Raw genomic sequence first — 20,160 nt, forward strand, 5'->3', positions numbered from 1 at the left:
GGTCGCCTCATGTGTCGACTATTAAAGACAAGCCACTCTCCGCCACGGGAGGGATTGAGCAGCCCTTTGGCATTACATCTGTCCCTTTGGTACCCCACGGGGATGTAAGTCAGAAGGCCAAGGGGCCCCCCGCTCTTCACCTCGACGGGATAGGGTCAATTTCGAGTTGCCCTAGGGCCAAACTTACGCTCCTTCCCAAGGGAGGTCCAAATGGCTCGAACCCATCCTACCAGTTGACCCATACAAGGAGGGACTCCATTCAGGCAGTTTGCTATTGAACCCGCTCACATCCGTTGACTTCGTAGGGAAGGTAAGTTTGGACGAGGCTGGTGTTGCGTCCACTCCTCGTCATGACGGAACGGGTAATGTTCGGGTAGCCTTAAAGCTAGACCCACTCTCCTCTGCAGGGGAGACGGTCTAACCGGGGTTAGTTCCACCTGTTGACCCATATGTGGAGATAGTCTATTTGGGTAGTCCCTGACTGGACCCGCTCCTATTAGTTGATGCTCATGACAAGAGTCTCCTCATGCGTTGACTGTCGAAGACAAGCGCCTCTCCACCGCAAGAGGGATCAAGCGGCCCTTTAGCATTACACACATCCCTTTGGTACCCCACGGGGAGGTAGGTTTGAAGGCATAGGGGCCCCATGCTCTTCTCTGCGACGGGGATGGGATCAATTTCAAGTTGCCTCAGGGCCAAACTCATGCTCCTTCACAAGGGAGGTTGAGATGGCCTGGAGCCACCCTGCCCGTTGACCCAAACGAGGAGGGACTCCGTTCGGGCAGTTTGCGACTAGACCTACCCTGTCCGTTGACATCGTGAGAAGGATTATTCATATGAACAATGGGATCGAGTTCTCTGGGGCACAATCATTGAAATAATCATGCATTTCTCATTAACGAAAGCTATACTGGTATCCGTGGGTCAATAATAACAAAGAAATATAAATGCATGTTTTGGGCATTATCGGTAAAAAATTCGTAGATGTTCGATATTCCATGGGTGTTGCAATTCGCTCTCGTAGGAAAATGGCAACCAATACGTCCCAAGGCGGTTGCTGGCGACTACCACATAAGGGCCTTCTCATTGTGGTCCAAGCTTACCTTCTTCTTTGACCGCTACCCCCGTCTTTTTTAGCACAAGGTCCCCTACCTTGAATGACCTAGGACACACCCACCAATTGAAACAACACTTTAACCTCTTTCTATATGCTGCCATCGTCATCTCTGCTTCTTCTAGAACCTCCCCCACCAAGTTGAGTTGCTCCTCTAGGCGTCGATCATTGGAGTGTTGCTCATAGTGGCGCACTCAGTGAGTTGGGATGTCGACTTCCACTAGTGGCATGGCCTCATGACAGTATGCCAAGGTGAATGAAACTAAAAACTTCAAGTAAGCGGGGTTCCTATGCTAAGTTTTACACAAATTATTGAGACTAAGGTTGACTTTTCTAAAAATTTTGCATGCTTTGTTATAAAATGAAAGCTTGGAAAAACAACATTGGTCGTTTATTTGCATTACTCATGAAATCTGTATTATAAAGGGAAAATATTTTTCTGACATGCATTATGTGGACATGAGCTATATGTTGTCATGCTATCTTTGAAATGTAAAAAAGAGAGATATTAAAAATTTGGAAAACTGTGCATTGATTTAGAAAGATACTCCAACTTTTGTTTTCAGAATGTGAGAATGATCTGAATATGCTTTGGTACTATGTTTTCTTTTGATATGGCATTTGAAAAAAAAAAAAAAAACCTTTGGCATGGTGTATTGAATTTGTATCTGACTCTGCTCTATTTGGGTTGATATCAACTTCTCTATCTCTGAGTGCACCCACTTTGAAAACAAAATGGTTTTTATATGGTCCTTTCCATGTACACAATCGAGACTCTGAAAATAATAAAGGAAAAATTTACTTTTGTCTCTGTCCGGTTTGGCCACCAATGATAGCACAATCTTACCACAGAGGTTAAACATGGTCTTCATTGTGTGAGATGCTCTGTTTTGATGTGATGATGATACTCAGGTTATGTTATGCCAAAATACTCTGGGTTTGATGGATTTTAAAACCCTCGCTCTATTACATTTGAAAATATGTTTTGTTCTGTATAATAATCCCGGAAGATATTTTGTTTTATATACTGTACTCTGTAAATGCTCATGTTTGCACGTTAATATATGTCATATGCTTACTGAGTTGTTGATAACTCACCCCTTTATCTCCATAATATTTTTTAGATATTTTTTATGATTTAGCTGAAAAACACGAGTAAGAAGTATTGGAAAAGTTCAATAATCATATAGAATAGGTGTGAAAGGGTACAAGTATTTTTGGGGATCATGCTTTGTAAGTTTCTCTTTGGTGGCTATTTTGGCACATCAAGTTATGGATAGTTCGAGTCTTTACAGAGTTGTTACTCTATTTTATTGAAGATTTTGGTTAATATTTCTGTGAGGGAATAAGGATTTTGGATTAAGCAAATGAATTAATATGTTATAAAATTTTCAGATTTTATAATTATGATATTGGAATTGATATTTAGTAATAATAACTAACTTTTCAGACCTACAAGACTAGTGTTACAACACAAGCTAATCCCCCAAGTTTCATCCCTCATTCTTTCTCGAGAACCTCTCTCTCTCTCTCTCTTTCCGCACAAAATATAAATAATAGTATTTTTCTTCATTCTAATCTTTGACATCCTTAACCTTTGGACCGATTAAACTCGCATTTGGTTTGATTCATTTATTAAATAAAATATTTAGGAATACAAAATTATGATCAATTAATAAATAAATTTGTAGAAAACTCGATCCAATTCGTATAAGCTCAGCAAAATTTGGTTTCTATGAGAGATATTTAAAAAAATTATTTTTACATTACTGAGGTATACAAAATTATTTTTTATCCATATGAAAAAAAAAATCTTTTTTAATAATAAATTCTAATTCTTTCCAAATGAAATGTACGAGGCGTACAGATTCTAGAACTCTATCTAATATTATTTAAAATTAAGAAAAAAAATAAAAAAACGGGTGGGGAAACGTATTTTTGCGATGGCACGTGCGACAAGAAATCTCCGTGTTCGGTCATAGATCGAGCATCGGACTGATTAAAATCGGGTTCTTCAGAAAGGAGCCCCCAAACTCTCTTGACCTAATTACTCCCAGAAGGCAGACCCAGAAGAACACCATCGTCTCGTTCGATCAAACATTTTTGTTGAGAGAACAATGGGGAAGCAGCCAGTGAGGATGAAGGCGGTTGTGTATGCTTTGTCCCCGTTCCAGCAGAAGATAATGCCTGGGCTCTGGAAGGACCTGCCCGGCAAGATCCACCATAAAGTCTCCGAGAACTGGTTCAGTGCCGTCCTCCTCCTCGCTCCCCTCGTCGGCACCTACACGTAATCTTTGTTCACCTCTCCTCTCTGTCTCGTTCTCTAATTTTCGAGATGAACGTTAGAGTTTCTCTTTTCCTATTTTAGATTGGTTTTATTTTTCTATACGAAGTTTTTCTATCTGTGACTTCGATTAGACTGTGGTATTAGATATATGATTCGGAGATTTTCTTTTGTTGTGAAAACTGTGATTCGAACTTTATACGAGGGACTGGTATTGGATTGAAATATGATAGTGGGAGGCTTGTTATTTGGGAAGACTTATTAAAAAAATTTGTTCTTTGGGAATACATAATTTTCACTGGTAGATTCGAGATGTTTATGGCGTTTTAAGGTTATTTAGATAGTTAGATGAGTCGAGATGATTTTAGATTAAAATTGAAAGTTGAATAAAATATTGTTAGAATATTATTTTTTAATGTTATTATTATTTTAGAATTTGAAAAAGTTAAATTGAGATTTGAAAAAGTTGAATTGTTTATTATATTTTGTGTAAAAATTTAGAAAAGTTGTAATTATGAGAGGAGATGAAATGAGATAAGATGGGTTGAGAGTGTTTCTCAATCCAAACGGCCTCTAGTCTCTTTTTCATTTAGATAGACTAAGGAGAAGACTGTTAAATGTATAACTAAACTTGCTTAGAACTTGAACCTACATATTGGGGGAGTATCAGTGGTGGGTGGGATCCTTTTTTTGAACCTCCCCCACCAAGAACATTTTGAAGGCAAAGTTGGGTCAGAAAAGAGAGTTTGATCCTTTTTTTGACAAAGAACCACCTATTAGATTTATTTAAAAAAAAAAAAAAAGAAAAAAAAAAAAAGAACCATCCTACTAGACTAATTTGAGATAGGAATGGCTAAACATTGTTCTAGGAAGCAAGCTAATGAAACCAAAGATCAAGAACATCTTTGTTTAACAAATTTCAGTCAAACAATCTCTTTTCTCCTTTATCCATCATACTATGATTGCTAGATGGCATGTCAAGATCCTTATTCTGGCATGATCCGGCAATTGAGCCTGCCATGTCAAGTCAACTGTAGCCCCAAGGTTACTCATATCTAGGACAAAAGGGTAGCACAAGAAATAGATGAATAGGAAAGGAAGTCAGCTGGTAAGTAGCTCCTGTGGTCTACACTCATATTTATATCGCTGTTCGTCATTGTTGGTAAGGAATGGGCTTCTTACTTGAAGAAACTCTGACTTCTTTGTGTAAATAACCCAACCAAACGTTTCCATCTGAAGTTAATAAAAACGGTTAACAAGTTAAAAAGGAAGGACCCAATGCCATTCACGGGCACTCAAACATATCATTGTGATAGGGTCTGTCCTAACCAGTGATTTGATTATATATCAGGTGTGGGAAATAATTAGTTCAAAATCATTGCAGCTATTGCAATTCTCTGGTATGCTACTTATATCCAGTATACTTTGTTTACCTGAAATTGAGGTGTATATCTCATTGTGGTTGGTACTGCTTGGGAGTTGGTTATACTGGGTTTTTAATGAGCATCTTCTGAGTCTACTGTTTTCTATTGCGGGATTTTCCACTTTAGCATCTTCAGAATCTGCCTTTTTCCAAATATTATGGGTGTATGTACACCAAAATAGCCATATGTATCTGGTAAAATCCTTGTATGAATCTTCAATGGACTAAATGTCCATGATTTTCTACTTTCGGTTGTAAACCCAAGTTAGGTACTTCTCTTGTATACTTCCTATATACTTGGGCTATGCCTTTTTCTCTTATGAATAAAACTTCTTGATTACCTATCCAAAAAAAAAAAAAAACGTGTATGGATCTTGCTTGTTGGAGGGAACCTCATTTCCTTATCAATAAGGTGAACTGGTGTTTAAATGTGGGGTTTGTTGTATCAACTTTTTTTGCTTCGTTCAGATGGTTGTCTGGGGTTGGAGGGTTTGAGTTGTCTGTACACCGAAATTGTCTCGTATGCTTGTGTGTGCATGTGTGTCTGTGTGTGCTTGTATTTGTGTAATCATCCCCCTCCATGAGCTATCGGGTAGTGGTAACAATGGCTCATGTTCACAGTATCAGCCTTGAAGTTTGCAATGTGATCACATAATTTCTTTTCTACTAACAGGTAATAGAAAATGTTGTTTGACATTCTAGGGTGCAAGGTAGACATTTTTCAACTTAGTGGTTTATAATGAGAGAAACATTTCATCTCCCTGCAGTACTTCAAAACTGAAGGTGAATTAGTGCTATTTGGTATGATATATATTTTGTGATTATGTTATTGATTGTAAAATGAATACTCGAATTCGTATGTTGCTACCCTAGTGGATGTTGACGGTGAGGAACTTGTAGGTGTGAGACAAGTTTCTTTGAGATTGAATTGGGCAGAAGTTTTTCATGATGTTGTTCATGAAAGATAGTTGATCAATGAACTGTCTGGAAGCATAAACATATTTTGCACCATTTTAGTGGCTCATGCACAAAGTTACTGCTTTTCTTCTGTCATGCATCATTGTACCATATGAAACAATGCTCAGAAACAGGGAAATGAATATGGACGGTGTGTTTTTAAGCTCAGCTGTTGTTGCGATCTGTAATTGCCTTACATTATTTTGTAATAATATTCATGGAAGTTGATTTAGCAGTGGATTTTGCTTGGAAAATGGACAAACTAATATGCTTCCTGTTCTTCCCCTTTTGTGAATTATATATCTTTTGATAGTAAATTGTGCCCATTAGCTTCCATCTGGTATACCTTGCAATCGGACTATTTTTCTCAGTTTATATCGATTGGATGCAGATATGTCCAACATTACCAGGAAAAGGAGAAGTTGGAGCACCGCTTTTGAAGTGCATAGATGTCCACTTTCACAGTAAAGCTCCTCCTCGTTTTGCTACAACTTTGATGAAGTTGTGTCAAGTGATTTGAGTTATTGGGAATTTTTCGGACAATGTTTGCCTACTATTGCTTGTTAAAATAAATTGGTGGATTCGGTCACCAAGTGTACGAGTCTGATGTAGAATGTGGAACTGCATAATTAGTGAGAGTGCATCTTCTTTAATAATTTCTAATCGAGCCAGTCATCATCAGGTCAATACTTTATATTTCATGCAGCCGGAAAAGTGAGATTCATAAGATGTGTTAGCTATAAAAGAATAAAAGATAATTTGCATTTCACTTACAAAAAAATCACTACATTTGTGAAAGAACACAAATGAAATTTGTAGTTGTGAAATACGTAACGGCCGTGCAATTCCTTTAAGATGTAAGCTTTATAGCACTTGTATCATGTATGGTTTTCAAACTCTCGTACTTTGTTTCTAGTTTGATGCCTGGTCTCGTTTAATAAACAGACCATTTTGAATAGATAACTTGGTTGATCCAAAATGTAGCAGAACCCGAACTTGACACATGCTTGACTTTGGGTCGAGTGAGAATGTAGGAACTGATGCTCAACATACGACTCTGGGCTAGGGTTAAATTGCAATAATTACATTTCTAATTAGATTTTGAGGGTTTAGAGAGAAACCATAAAAGCAATTCTTACTGCATTCATGGAATAAAAATAATTCACAAATACTGAGCAAAGCTGTAGTTTCTCTCTTCACCTTTATGATCTTTTAACCATTGTGTTCTTGGGAATTGATGGTGATATGAGTTGGGAACTCTTCTTGTAAAGCCATTCAAAAGAGAAACGAATTTGACTCTTTGTTTTAAAGGCGCGTACATGTACAGCTTTCCTTAAAATAATTTTTGCCCCCACCAATTTAGATCCATTGGCATGTACTATGTTAAGGAAAAAATTGTATCTAGGAAACAATGAAGTCCATAAGAACTATGTCGTTTTGGTTGCGTTATATGCACTTAATGAAATCAAATTAGAACTCCAAATGTTATTATATTCTGCCAAAATCTAATGACCATTAACTCTGCTGAGTAAATTGGAAGAGACAAACACTTAAAAAAAGGAAAGAAAAATTACTTTTTATCTTGGATTATTATATAGACATTAAAAGCACCTCTCCAATCAAGATATGTGACTTTGGATAAGTGGTTAATAATCGTTAGTCAGACGACATTTATTGTCTGTTGAGCAGTTTTCGGCAATTAAAAATAGTTTATGACGGTTTATAAACGTTTTTTTTTTTTTTTTTTTGAATCTCAACCGTCGAATCGCACTAGGAAATAAATGTCATTCAATATTGACTATTAGATCTGGTTTTACCGGGCAACCTTCATTGCTCGTCCGAGATTTCTCCTCATGATTATATTCACTTTGCTTTATTTACTTCCATGTGAAAGGTAGATTAAGTGCATGTTTAGAGTTGCGGTAGAAAATATTATTTTTTAATTTCAAATTTATAACTTAAAACTTAACGTAATAAGTTTTACTATTAAAAAACTATTTATTGTTTAGAATCTGTATGTCTATAACACTTTTAAACATACTAATTTGTTTGGAAACAAATTTAAAAAGTAATATTTGACATAAAAATGACATAAAAAGGTATATACTTGATAAAAATAAAATATTATAATAAAATAATAATGAAAATAGTTTAATAGATTTTTCAATAATTATAATGAAAACGAAAATTTCTTCAATAATGCATAAGTGATAGGAGAAGAATGAACAATATTGATAGGCAAAGTCTTGAGTAATTATACGGGAATATTAAAAAATATAGATTGGCAAAGTTGTCATTGTACTAAAATGATGAATGTCATTTTCGTAATGTACATAGCACGGTTTAATAAGGATTATTTTTTCTAAAGTGTTTCTGACAAAAAGTATCACTTTGGTGTTTTTGTTAAAACTTAATTTTCTACTTTCTTTTGGTTTAGAAATACTTTAATGTAAAACTATCAAACGGATAAATTTTATTATATAAGCATTTTATATTATTTTACCGCACTTTTTAGACCTCTTACCGCAATCCCAAACAGGCCCTAAAAACACTACTTAATACCGTTATTTCGACTAAATAAAATCACACGTTTGTATTCACATATTTATATGTCAATATAATAATTTTGAGAATTATAACATTTTTAAGTTGTCGTATGCCTTTTATTTTCATCTATCTAAGTTTCCATTTCAATTCAAAGCGAGTGATTCATTTCATATTCAAATTAAGTAATTTGACATTGAGGAGTATAATTGAATTGGTTCGGTCCAATTTTGGACATACCACACCGATTATATTCCTAAATCGATACTTTCGATTTTATCGATTCTAATCCGGTTCAGTCTAATTTTATCGGTATATTATATATATAATTTATATAATATGCTATATATTATAGTATATAATATAATGATAATATCTTGTAGTATATTATAATATTTATTATAATTATATTATAGACTATAATGATATATTATAATATATAGTAACATTGTATTAGTATAACTATTAATACTATCTACTATTATGATAATATATAGTTATTTATATAGGATTTTAAAATTTAATGTTATTTTAATTAGTAATTTATCTTATAATACAAGATTATTTTATATATACTTTTTATATCTAATATATAAAATTTTATCTATATAACATAAAAAATTAAAAAATATATTTATATAAACCAGTTCGGTCTGGTGTTAAAAAATAAAAAAATAAAATTAAACCAATTTCGACCAATTAAAAAAAAAATAGAATCGATATCAAACTAAACCAATTTAGAATTGAACCCAACTCACTGAACTCACTAGGTAGCTTCGTTCGATCTGATTTACCAATTCATCTGTTTCTTTTTCATCCCTACTACAACGTTGATCTACGGGCTACAGGCAAACAAACAAAGGCTAGGTTAGACTACCGCGTAGTAATGATCGTTAGACGTGCCGTTTAGCATAATTTTATATTTTTATTTTTATATTATTTTTTTAATATATTTAAATATTTACAAAAAAAAAATACACCAATATATTAACCATTACTTTTTTAATTATTAATTTTAAAAATAAAAAAATAAAATGAGCGTTCATTCAGAGCGAAGCGGCATGGTAAATTTATTCAACGAACGGAAAATACCATTCCTAGCCTGGTTTTTAACACAGCGACCACGCCTCCACGCTGGTAGTACGTGAAATGACCAAAAGGCCATAAATTGTAATGTTGCAATCTTCTCTCCCCCGTGACCCAGCCTTCCTCGACAAACAAACTCATTTCTCAAAACAGAACTCTGCTCTCACACTCCGTTCGACATCGAGGTTTGGACGACGGCGACTCCTTCAGCTTGCCGCAACCCATCACTCAACGTTGACTTCCTCATTCAACGGCTTTCGTTCTTCAATCCAAAGAAACCCATCACTCCAAGGCTAGGTCACTCGACGATGATTTCCTCAAACCGCACCAACCCATCACTCGACGGAAGAAGGACTGCGCAATACTCATCAGCTTCTGAACTCGACGATTAGCTCTATACAGAAACGGCTCCGCAGTTTCGGAATTCGGGAACCAAAGGAAGAAAGTAAATAAGATGCCTCGTTACAAAGACGAGCCTCCGGCTGTTCGCGTCTACACCGTATGCGACGAATCCAGGTCAGGCTTTTCTTTCGAATATTCTCTTTTTTATTGTTTCTGTGTACCCCAACCCCACCAAAAAAAAAAAAAAAACTGGGGAATAAACGAGTTTAGGGAGTGAGCGAACCCTACGCATAATTTTTTAGTTCCATAAAATTTCCGTCGTTTTGGGATTAAAATAGGTACCTGATTGTGAGGAACATTCCGGCCTTAGGATGTGGTGACGAATTGCTCAAATTGTTCGCTTCATATGGAGAAGTTGAAGAGTACGTAACATTTTCTCCCCCCTTTTCTTTTTTAAATCAATGTTAATTGCCTTGATTTACTAGTTTTACTCTGGTTATTCAGGTGTAAACCAATGGATGAAGAAGAATGTGAGCAATTCACTGATGTTTACTGGATCAAATTCCGTCTGGTCAGCAACGCCAGGTGATAGATCGTATAGTTTCTGTGATGCTCTCATTTTAATGAGTAAAACCCAGATTAGGAACATCACTAGAGGATTTTTTTTTTTTTGTTAGCCTGCACAATAAGTTTAGAATGATATTTGTTTATTAGGTGTTGAACTACTTTTTTTTTCCTTGGTATTTTTGGGGTTCAAAGGTTTGCGAAAAGAAAATTGGACGAGTTTGTTTTTCTCGGAAATCGGCTGCAGGTTTCGTATGCTCCACAGTATGAGAGTCTTTCTGACACGAAGGATAAACTAGAAGGCAGGACAAGGGAAGTTCTGACTCGATTAAATCGTAAGTGTTAATGCCATATTAGGAACATAACTGTTTGTGTGCTGCATACTTGGGGACATCTTCATCTTTCAGAAATGAATCCCTTGTTGTACAATTTTGTTTCTTGTCTGTGTTGTCGTTCTGTTCTCAGCCGGGAGATCAAAAGGGATCAAGGTTTTGGACCCCAGTGTTTCTTCCACTGAGAATTCGTTGATTGTAACTCCCTCACAAATGAACTGCCTCCCCCAAGTGGGACACTCTAACCGAAGGTAATTTCATATTTCCAAATTCAAAAACCTTATGCAGGTGTTTCTGTTGCAGTACTGATGATTTTTCTTTTCTTTTTCATAGGGACTCTGGAAATTCTGTTAATAATTCTTCTCCGCTCACACTGGTTTCCTCTGACCAGGTTTGTCACTATTGACAAACCTCTATTGACACTCTCTAATTTACATTTTTTAACTAATGGAAATTTTTTTTAACCACAGCAAGAAATCCTGCTTGAAATAGAATTTTTATGATTCGCACCATCGTATCCTAATAAGAACATCCATTTTCTGGTATCTCCCTCAGTCAGTTAGCGACTTAAAGCATTTGGCTTACTGTATACTTTGCGGTTGCAGTTTATCCCTCTTAAAAGAAAATGTGTTTTCTTTTGCATCTATATAGCGAGATACCACACATAATCTTTTGTGAATCTATGTTGGATTTTATATCTGGCTCCTATGTTACTAGACTGTTAAACTTGGGTCGTTTCATGAAAGTTTGTAAAAGTTGCCTGATGTACATGCCCCAAGTCTGAGATTTGATTCGGGTCTTATTTTTTACTTCAGGATTATTTTGCATCTCAATCGATGAATCACACAGTTCAGTTGGTAAGAGAGAAGCTCAATAAGGTGATAACCCAATCCATATACTCATGCCTTAAGAAACTTCTCATCAGTGTGGAGTTTTGGAATATGATTTTTGTTTATTTGTTTAATTTGGCAATCAACTTTTTTCTGTTTAGATTCAATCAAGTAGTGAGCATCTACAACCTGCACCAAAGAAAACACGAGTAGACAACAGAAGAAGAATCTAATGGATTGTGAATGGTGGTCAGACTGATTAGCATCCAGAAAAATGTTTTTCTATTTTTTGTTTCACCTCAGCTTTTTGCCTCCCACATGTGCACGTGTTGACTGCACCTGCGAGCAACCATCCATCACATCTTGATAATGTAGATGGTACTTTCTTTCTTCTTCTTCTTCTTCTTCTTCTTCTTTTTTTTTTTTTTTTTTTTGAGTTTATGAGGGTTGTATTACTATCATTTTGGTCTTTCTAAGTGTATTTAGTTATGTAATCCTTGTATTCTTTATGATATATAACGTGGTAAAAATCTTTTTTGTTATAGGTACATAAAGATAGTTTCACATAATCGTAGTATTTTGCTTTTGGTAAGTCAAAGGAGATCATATATTGTCTACAATTTATTCTATATGGAAAATGAAGAGGAATCACCAATTCTTCAGATGTCTCACTTGCTCGAGTCCTGCCTTTAAGCTATATTTTAAGTTCCTAGCACACCTAGAAACTCAGGTGCCATAATCTTTGGGATGAATGCTGTAATTGATTGGCGAAGTTGAATGGTATTTCTCCGGAGCATTTGTTTTCCATTAATGACGTCATGGTATCTGTTCTTCAGCTTTCCTATTTTTTGGTTTTCCCTCTGCCCATCTCTCAGGACTTCATGTTATTACTGTTAAAAGATGTATGCAGAAGCCTAGATATAAGCATAGCTGGAATGCAATTGGAACTGTTATCATGAAAATTATAAGATGTATGAATGCAGATGCCATGATAAGTTGCTTGAGTATGACCTTACAAAAATGGCTGCCAGACTCTAATGATACAAGCACCATAGTATGCACAAGAGTTGTCTAACTTCAACGTTAACTGATAAAAAACAAAATTCTTTACACATGAACCCTAAAAAAAACAAAATTCCTTACACATGAACCCACAAATAATGCAAGAATCCACAACATAGGCTATGTTTCCCTTTATCTCTGTCACACGAAGTTACGAACACTGTATTCTCTGATAAAAAGCACCAAACGTATGCACTTGTCCCTTTCTTATCGTCTCCTTGTTCTCATCTCCCTTCTCTTCTCCTTTTTCTCTTTTTCTCCCTTTTAGCTCATATTCTTGGAGGTTAGATCTACCACTTTCTGTCGTCCTCGCGGCTCACAAGCACCATTAAAATGGATTGATTCCTCACTCTCCATCCAGGAGACCCTCGTCTCTAGTTGCATCTTTCAACCTATTTTGGAGAATCATATTACAACTTAGAATAAATAAGACTATCTTTATTTCACACATGTACATATATAGGAAGTTAATTATCTTTCTATTTAAAGTTTAAGTCAATATAGTTGTCGTGTTTCTTTAGCTTACCTCAACTTTATATATAAAGCAGTTTTGTACTGCAACAATTCAATTCAATACAAATGAATTACTTTTATTTGGAAGCTGAAGTATTTTGACATGGTATTAGACAAAAATTAGGTATTCTCTCTCCATTTCCTTTCGATCATGGCTGATCCTGTTCCTCCTAATCCTTCCATTGCTAATGTTGAATCCGATCCAAGTAATCCCTATTTTCTCATAATTGCTGATCATCCTGGTATTCTTTTAGTTAGTGAAAAATTAACTACCAACAACTATCATTCATGGTTGCAATCTATGTTTCTCTCTTTGAAAGCATGCAATAAGCTAGGTTTTATTGATGGTTCTATTTCTATTCCACAAAAAGATGATCCTCTGTTTTCTCCTTGGAACAAATGTGACACAATTGCTCTTTCCTGGCTTCTCAATTCTTTATCTTTGAAGATTGCTCAGAGTGTCATTTATATTGACTCTTCTCGTGCGATGTGGCTTGAGTTGAAGGAGAGATTTTCTTAAGGCAATGGACCTCGAATTTTTGAATTGCAAACTGCAATTTTTGCCTTACGTCAAAATCAGAATGATGTTAGCACCTATTTCATAGATTTAAAGGTGCTCTGGGATGAGTTTTGAATTATCAACCCTTGCCTGTTTGTCATTGTAGAGGTTGCAAAGTGATTCTTCAAAAACTTTTGTTGCTTATCATCATCAGCATTATGTGATGAAATTTCTGATGGGGCTTACTGATGCTTTTGATTCTGTGAGGGGTCAAATATCGATTATGGATCCCCTTCCATCTGTTAACAAAGTTTTCTTTCTTGTTGTACAAGAAGAGCCTCAAAGGCTCGATAGCCAAATATATACATCTTCTGCCTCTGTTGAGTCTATAGCCTTAGCTGCTAAACCAAATAATTCTTTTAAGAATCTTAAGGCAAACACACGTAGCAAAGTTTGTAACACCTCGTTCCCGTATGTTAGAGACGTTACTAACATATACGAAAAAATGCCCGATAAAGAGACTCATTAATTTGAAATACCTCATTTATTGAAAAACTTAAATGAAAGGATAAAAAAATAATCTTGAAACTGAAAATAAAGTAAAACATGAGCTAGTATAAAACAAGACTAGTTATTGAAATGACGTAAAAGAAAGCTTAATCCTTATGTAAAAGACACTTATTCCTCTCTAAGTCTTTATACTAGAACTACTCCTGGCCATCCATCTTTGCATCATCATAATCACCATTTGTGGCAATCAACATAAAAGAAAATAGAAAGACAAACAACAAAAAAAAAAAAAATGAGTCGAATACTTAGTAAATAGCACATTATATCGTAAAATATTATTTAGCTTAGCATAAACTTGATTTTTAAAGCCTCATCATAACTTACATATAACATTCATAGATTCTTATAACATGTCTATACTTCATTAAAATGAGCGGAAACATACATAATCATGACAAACATGAATCGTGAATGCATGAGTAACTTGTTTATCTTGAATTTTACTTATTACATGGTGAATCACTCTTGAGTTCATGGCACCACATAACTTGTCATGTAGTGAAACACGCATGAATCCGTGTTTCACTTATCTTGCATAACATGGAGTGAAACACACTTGAGTCCGTATTTTACTTAACTTGCATGGCATGGAAAAAACATGCTTGAGTCCATGTTTTACCTATCCTGTATAACATGGAGTGAAACACGCTTGGATCCATATTTCATCTAACTTGTATAACATGGAGTAAAACACGTTTGAGTCCGTATTTTACTTAACTTGTATAACATGGAGTGAAATACGCTTGAATTCGTGTTTCACTTAACTTGTGTAACTTATACAGGGTATTTTCTTGTACCTAGCATAGCATAACATGACATGCCCTAACATGATCAAACATTTTATAACATTTCATGGCATGCATCATCTGAGAACTACATGAACATGACATACATGATATAGCTATTTATTACATAGCATGCTCGACTTAAGTTATTGCATGAACAATACATGGCATGCATGGTCTAAGTACTACATGAATATAGCATGCATGATCTGGCTATTTTAATTCATAGCATACTTATCTTAAATTATAATATGATCATATCATGGCTTCCATGTGATTTTAGTAACATTCAATCCATCAATCAACAATCCATAATAGCATAACATATATAAGCTTACTTTCATGTAATCATCGTAATTCATAGAAGTTTGTGAAAGCGGTCTAACCTTGACTTGGCTCTTAGCACAACGTAGATAACCATCAAAACCATATCATATTATCATACCCAATTATAATATTTACATTACGCATACATTTATATGATTATACTATTTACCTCTTAACACTACTTCCGAAATCTCACGTCGTAGCTCGTGACCTATACGAGGCACTAGACGTTACTAAACTTTCTAGAAAACATGTCTTAGCAATCTAATTACTTAAAATCTTACCATAGAGATAATTTAATAAATATTCAAATATAAAAATATTACATAAAATAATATTATTCCAAAACGCATATCATAATCTTAATAATTTTATAAAAAAAAAAAAATTAAAGGTCAATTGGAATATTAACTAAGATAATAAGCTGTAACAATATAAAAGAATACTTTAAAATATGCTTAAAAGCCCTTCAATATTTTCTATAAAAGAAAGAGTCTAAGACTAATATATTTATTTAAGTAAAACTTTGGTCTGATTTAAATTTCAACCCAGCCCCAATTACATAAAAATCCATTTAAAGTTACTAAAACAGTTGCTGTAAATACAACCAACCCAATAAAATAATCAAGTCTACAAGAAATTAACTCATTTAACTATTAAGATAAATTTTTGAAATATACTAAAATCAAACCCAATTTAAAATAAAAGTTCATATTAATGAAACATGTCTAATTAACCTCAAGCCCAGCCCACAAGGAAAAAAAATAACCCACGTATATAGGTTTAAAACATAAAGTCGGTCTAGTTATTAGAGAGTAAAGAGGTAACCTCACCAAAAGTTCCTTTACGAGGCAGTTTACAGAAAGGTTAGGTATAGTGGGTTGGAGGGTATTTGTGTAGTAACCAAAACTTGCATGTGCCTTTCAGTAAAGTAAAAGAAATAAAAGGACATGAACAAAGGAAATAATCATTTGCTAGAGAAAGAAGGCCATGCGATGGGATTTGAGGCTTGCTAAGGAAAAGTAACGTGCAACAAGAGAGAGAAAACTGACAAGCCGAGAAACACTAGAGAGAGAGAGAGAGAGAGAGAGAGAGAGAGGTGGCAGACTGCAGTGGCTTACTAGATAGTGGGGTGTTCGACGAAGTGGGCTGACTGGCAGTGTTTGTGCACAATTGAAGGTGCTCCGACAAGGTGGCTGGGTTAAAAAAAAAAAAAAAAAAAAGAAGGGGTTGCACAAGTACTTTCTTTTCTTTTCCCTCTTTGTCGATTAAAATTCTGAATGATTAATCTGAGGGTTTGGTGGGATTTTAATGAGGGAGGGTTTCTTACTTACGTGGTTCATTAGGAGATTAGCTAGATCTGATTTGATTCTGATCTTAAAATCTTTTCAAAACAAAAAAAAAAAAAAAATTGAAACCCATCCAATAATAATAGAGAATACAAGATAAAGGAAACTACCTTAAAAACTCTAATTAATCTGGTTTATTATCTCATTTAACAAAAAATAATAATTATAAGCATCTGATAAAAATATAAGTAAATAATAAAATGAATAAATAAAATAATAACATAATAATTATAATAATTAAATAAATAAATAAATAAATTCTAACTGAATTAATCTAAAGTCTTATTCTAGGTTCGTATGTTACAAAGTCACCTGTAGTTACTGTAGTATTCTTGGACATACAGTTGACATATGTTATAAACTCCACAGTTATCCTCCAAACTATAAGTTTTGAGACAAGGCAAAATGTGGACCTGCCTCTATTAATACAGTCCAAACCACTGAGGGTTCATCTACTCTGCCCCTGACTATGGAACAATGCCAATAACTGCTGGCCTTGCTAAAACCAGCTTCCTCTCCTGCCAGTTCTGTCAACAATGCCATTCCCTCAGTCAACATGGCACTAGTTCCAAACTTTTCAGGTAACAACATTTGTGCTACTACCAGTTTAGTTAATTGCTGTTCTTTGATCATTGATAGTGGAGCTTTTAGATCACATGGTTTTTTCTCCTAGTTTTTATACCAGCATACCTACTGTAGTTTCTACTTCAGTCAAGCTACCCAATGGTACCTATGTTGAGGTTTCACACATTGGTGATATCATCCTAAGCCCTTCCCTCATTCTAACCAATGTTTTGTGTTCCTACTTTTTCTTTCAACCTTCTCTCAGTCAGCAAATTAACCCAAACACTCAACTGTTGCTTACTTCTTCAAGCGTATAAATGTTTCTTTAGGACCTAGCAACTTCGAAGATGATTGGGATGGGTGAATTGCAAGATGGTCTCTATAAGTTGATTGTTCCCAGCTCATCTGCTATTCCCAGGGATTCTTCTTTCTCTACTTGCTCTTATGTTCAATCTGATGTAGCCTTATGGCACTTTAGATTAGGGCATCCCTCTTTTTCTAGATTACAACTCTTACATAAACACATTCCTATTTCAAATTCCAAGTTTGATTCTTGTACTACATGTCCTCTTGCTAAACAAAAACACTTATCCTTTCCAATTGGTAATCATACATGTACTACCTCTTTTGATTTGGTGCATTGTGATATATGGAGACCCATGACAACAACTACTTATGATGGTTTTAGATATTTTCTTACAATAGTAGATGACTTCTCTCAGGCAACTTGGGTATATCTCATGAAACTTAAATCTAAGACTGCTTCTCTTTTGCAGTCTTTCTTCTTTCATGTTGAAACTCAATTCAGTGTCAAAATCAAAGCCCTTTGGTCTAATAATGGCCCTAAATTTGCTCTAAAAGCTTTCTATACTTCTAAAGGGCTCCTTCACCAATTGAGCTGTGTTGCCACTCCACAACAAAATTATGTTGTAGAGCATAAACATCAACACATTCTCAATGTGGCAAGGTCTCTCTTATTTCATGCTAAACTTCTTCTTTGTTATTGGGGTGACAGTATACTCACATCTATTTGTCTCATTAATAGAACCACGAGTATTCTTCTTTTGAATAAGACTCCTTTTGAGCTTTTATATCACAAACTGCCTTCTTTTCACATCTGAGAGTGTTTGGCTGTTTGTGTTTTAGTTCAACACTTTCTCATAATCGTTCAAAATTTTCTCCAAGAGCTATGAAGTCTGTCTTTCTAGGATATCCCCTTGGTGTTAAGGGTTATAAGTTACTAAACCTAGAGACCCAGACTTGCTACATCTCTAGAGATGTAGTATTTCATGAAGAAGCTTTTCCTTTTGATTCTTCTTCTTCAACACCATTATCTGCCCAAGATCATTTCCTTTAAATTTCCAAGAACAATTCTCTTAGTTGTTCTCTTCCAATTCCTGCCCCAAACTCTGATTTTCCAATTTCTGTTTCCCTTCCAGAAACTAATCCTATTTCTACTACTTCATTTCCTTACACAGAAAATAGTCCTCCCAGAAGATCAACTAGGCCTAGACATCCTCCTTCGTATCCTCATTCTTATCATTGTTAATAGGCTACTTTGCATTCATCCCATTTCTCTGATTAACAAGTTGTTGATTCATCAAGTACTTCTCATCCAATCAGCAAATATTTGACCTATGACAGATTGTCTCCCTCTCATAAGTCCTTTGTTCTTGCTACTTCTATCATAATTGAACCTAAAACTTACTCCCAAGCCATTTTATACCCTGAATGGAGAGATGCTATGTAGCCTAAAATATCAGCTTTAGAACAAAATGGAACTTGGGAATTAGTTCCTTTACCTAATGGAAAATACCCTGTGGATTGTAAATGGATGTACAAGTTGAAGCTTAAATCTAATGGCAGTGTGGAGAGGTGTAAGGCTTGATTAGTAGTTAAGGGGTATACTCAAATGGAGGGGTTTGATTATGATTACTATGAGACTTTTATTCCAGTTGCCAACCTTACAATAGTTAGGATTTTTTTATCCATAGCTGCTATCAAAAGTTGGCCTATTATTCAATTGGATGTGAATAATGCCTTCTTACATGATGGTCTTCAAGAAGAAGTTTACATGTCTTTGCCATATGGTTTTAATAGCAAGGGGGAGTCAAAATTGGTTTGTAAACTCAAAAAGTCTTTGTATGGCTTGAAGCAAGCCTCAAGACAATGGTTTGCAAAGTTTTTCTCAACTTTGTTGGCATTTACTCAATCCAAGTCAGATTACCCCTTTTCAGCAAAGTAGAAGGTGCCTCAGTTATCATGTTTCTCATTATATGTTGATGATATTCTAATATCAAGTAATGATGCCTCAGCTATAGATTCTTTAAAGGAATATCTGAACGTTCATTTCAAGTTGAAAGATTTAGGACCCTTGAAATATTTTTTGGGCCTTGAGGCTGCCAGAAATTCTAACGAAATTCATCTTTGTTAGAGAGAGTATTCTTTGGAAATTATAGATGATTATGGTTTAAGTGGTTGTAAACCAGAAAGCTCTCCAATGGAGCAAAATCTAATTCTAAGTGCAGGCACTAGTGAGGAGTTGGCAGATCCATCACAATACAGAAGGTTAATTGGCAGGTTGATATATCTAATCATCACAAGGCCAGATATTGCCTTTTCTGTTCAGAAATTGAGCCAATTTATGCATAAGCTAAGGCGACCACACATGGCAATAGCTCACAGAGTTGTTCAGTATGTCAAAACCACAGTTGGTTTAGGTTTATTTTTCTCCTCTGCCTCAACTGATTTTCAACTGAAAGTGTATACAGATTCTGATTAGGCAGCACCCTGATGCCAGAAGGTCTGTCTATGGGTATACTATTTTCTTGGGGGACAATCTAGCTAGCTGGAAGTCAAAAAAGCAGCATACCATCTCTAGATCCTCTGTTGAGTCGGATTATAGAGCAATGGCAGCAGCTGTTTATGAGATAACTTGGCTGAAAAACTTATTGACAGATTTTGGCATTGTTCATTCTCAAGCTGCTCTAATGTATTGTGATAGTCAAGCTGCAA

The 20,160-nt window shown here is 35.1% G+C and overlaps 2 protein-coding genes and 1 long non-coding RNA gene across 3 annotated transcripts; all 3 read left to right on the forward strand.

Moving 5' to 3' along the window:
- The first annotated feature begins 3,102 nt into the window (after positions 1-3,102).
- Positions 3,103-6,441, forward strand: LOC122311596 (cytochrome b-c1 complex subunit 8). The gene is made up of 2 exons (XM_043126201.1): positions 3,103-3,401; positions 6,170-6,441. The coding sequence occupies exons 1-2, from the start codon at positions 3,232-3,234 to the stop codon at positions 6,216-6,218; spliced, it is 219 nt and encodes a 72-aa protein (XP_042982135.1). The 5' UTR covers positions 3,103-3,231; the 3' UTR covers positions 6,219-6,441.
- Positions 6,442-9,482: 3,041 nt separating this feature from the next.
- Positions 9,483-12,320, forward strand: LOC122311909 (RNA-binding protein 48). Its single transcript, XM_043126679.1, has 9 exons — positions 9,483-9,924; positions 10,089-10,172; positions 10,255-10,335; positions 10,510-10,649; positions 10,780-10,897; positions 10,980-11,037; positions 11,462-11,524; positions 11,638-11,854; positions 12,022-12,320. The coding sequence occupies exons 1-8, from the start codon at positions 9,863-9,865 to the stop codon at positions 11,707-11,709; spliced, it is 678 nt and encodes a 225-aa protein (XP_042982613.1). The 5' UTR covers positions 9,483-9,862; the 3' UTR covers positions 11,710-11,854; positions 12,022-12,320.
- A 2,929-nt stretch (positions 12,321-15,249) lies between these two features.
- LOC122310890 lies at positions 15,250-20,160 on the forward strand. Its single transcript, XR_006242698.1, has 2 exons — positions 15,250-17,162; positions 19,674-20,160. It is a non-coding gene; the product is annotated as an uncharacterized LOC122310890 (long non-coding RNA).

The sequence above is a fragment of the Carya illinoinensis genome, chromosome 5, assembly GCF_018687715.1.
Source record: "Carya illinoinensis cultivar Pawnee chromosome 5, C.illinoinensisPawnee_v1, whole genome shotgun sequence".
Lineage (NCBI taxonomy): Eukaryota > Viridiplantae > Streptophyta > Magnoliopsida > Fagales > Juglandaceae > Carya > Carya illinoinensis.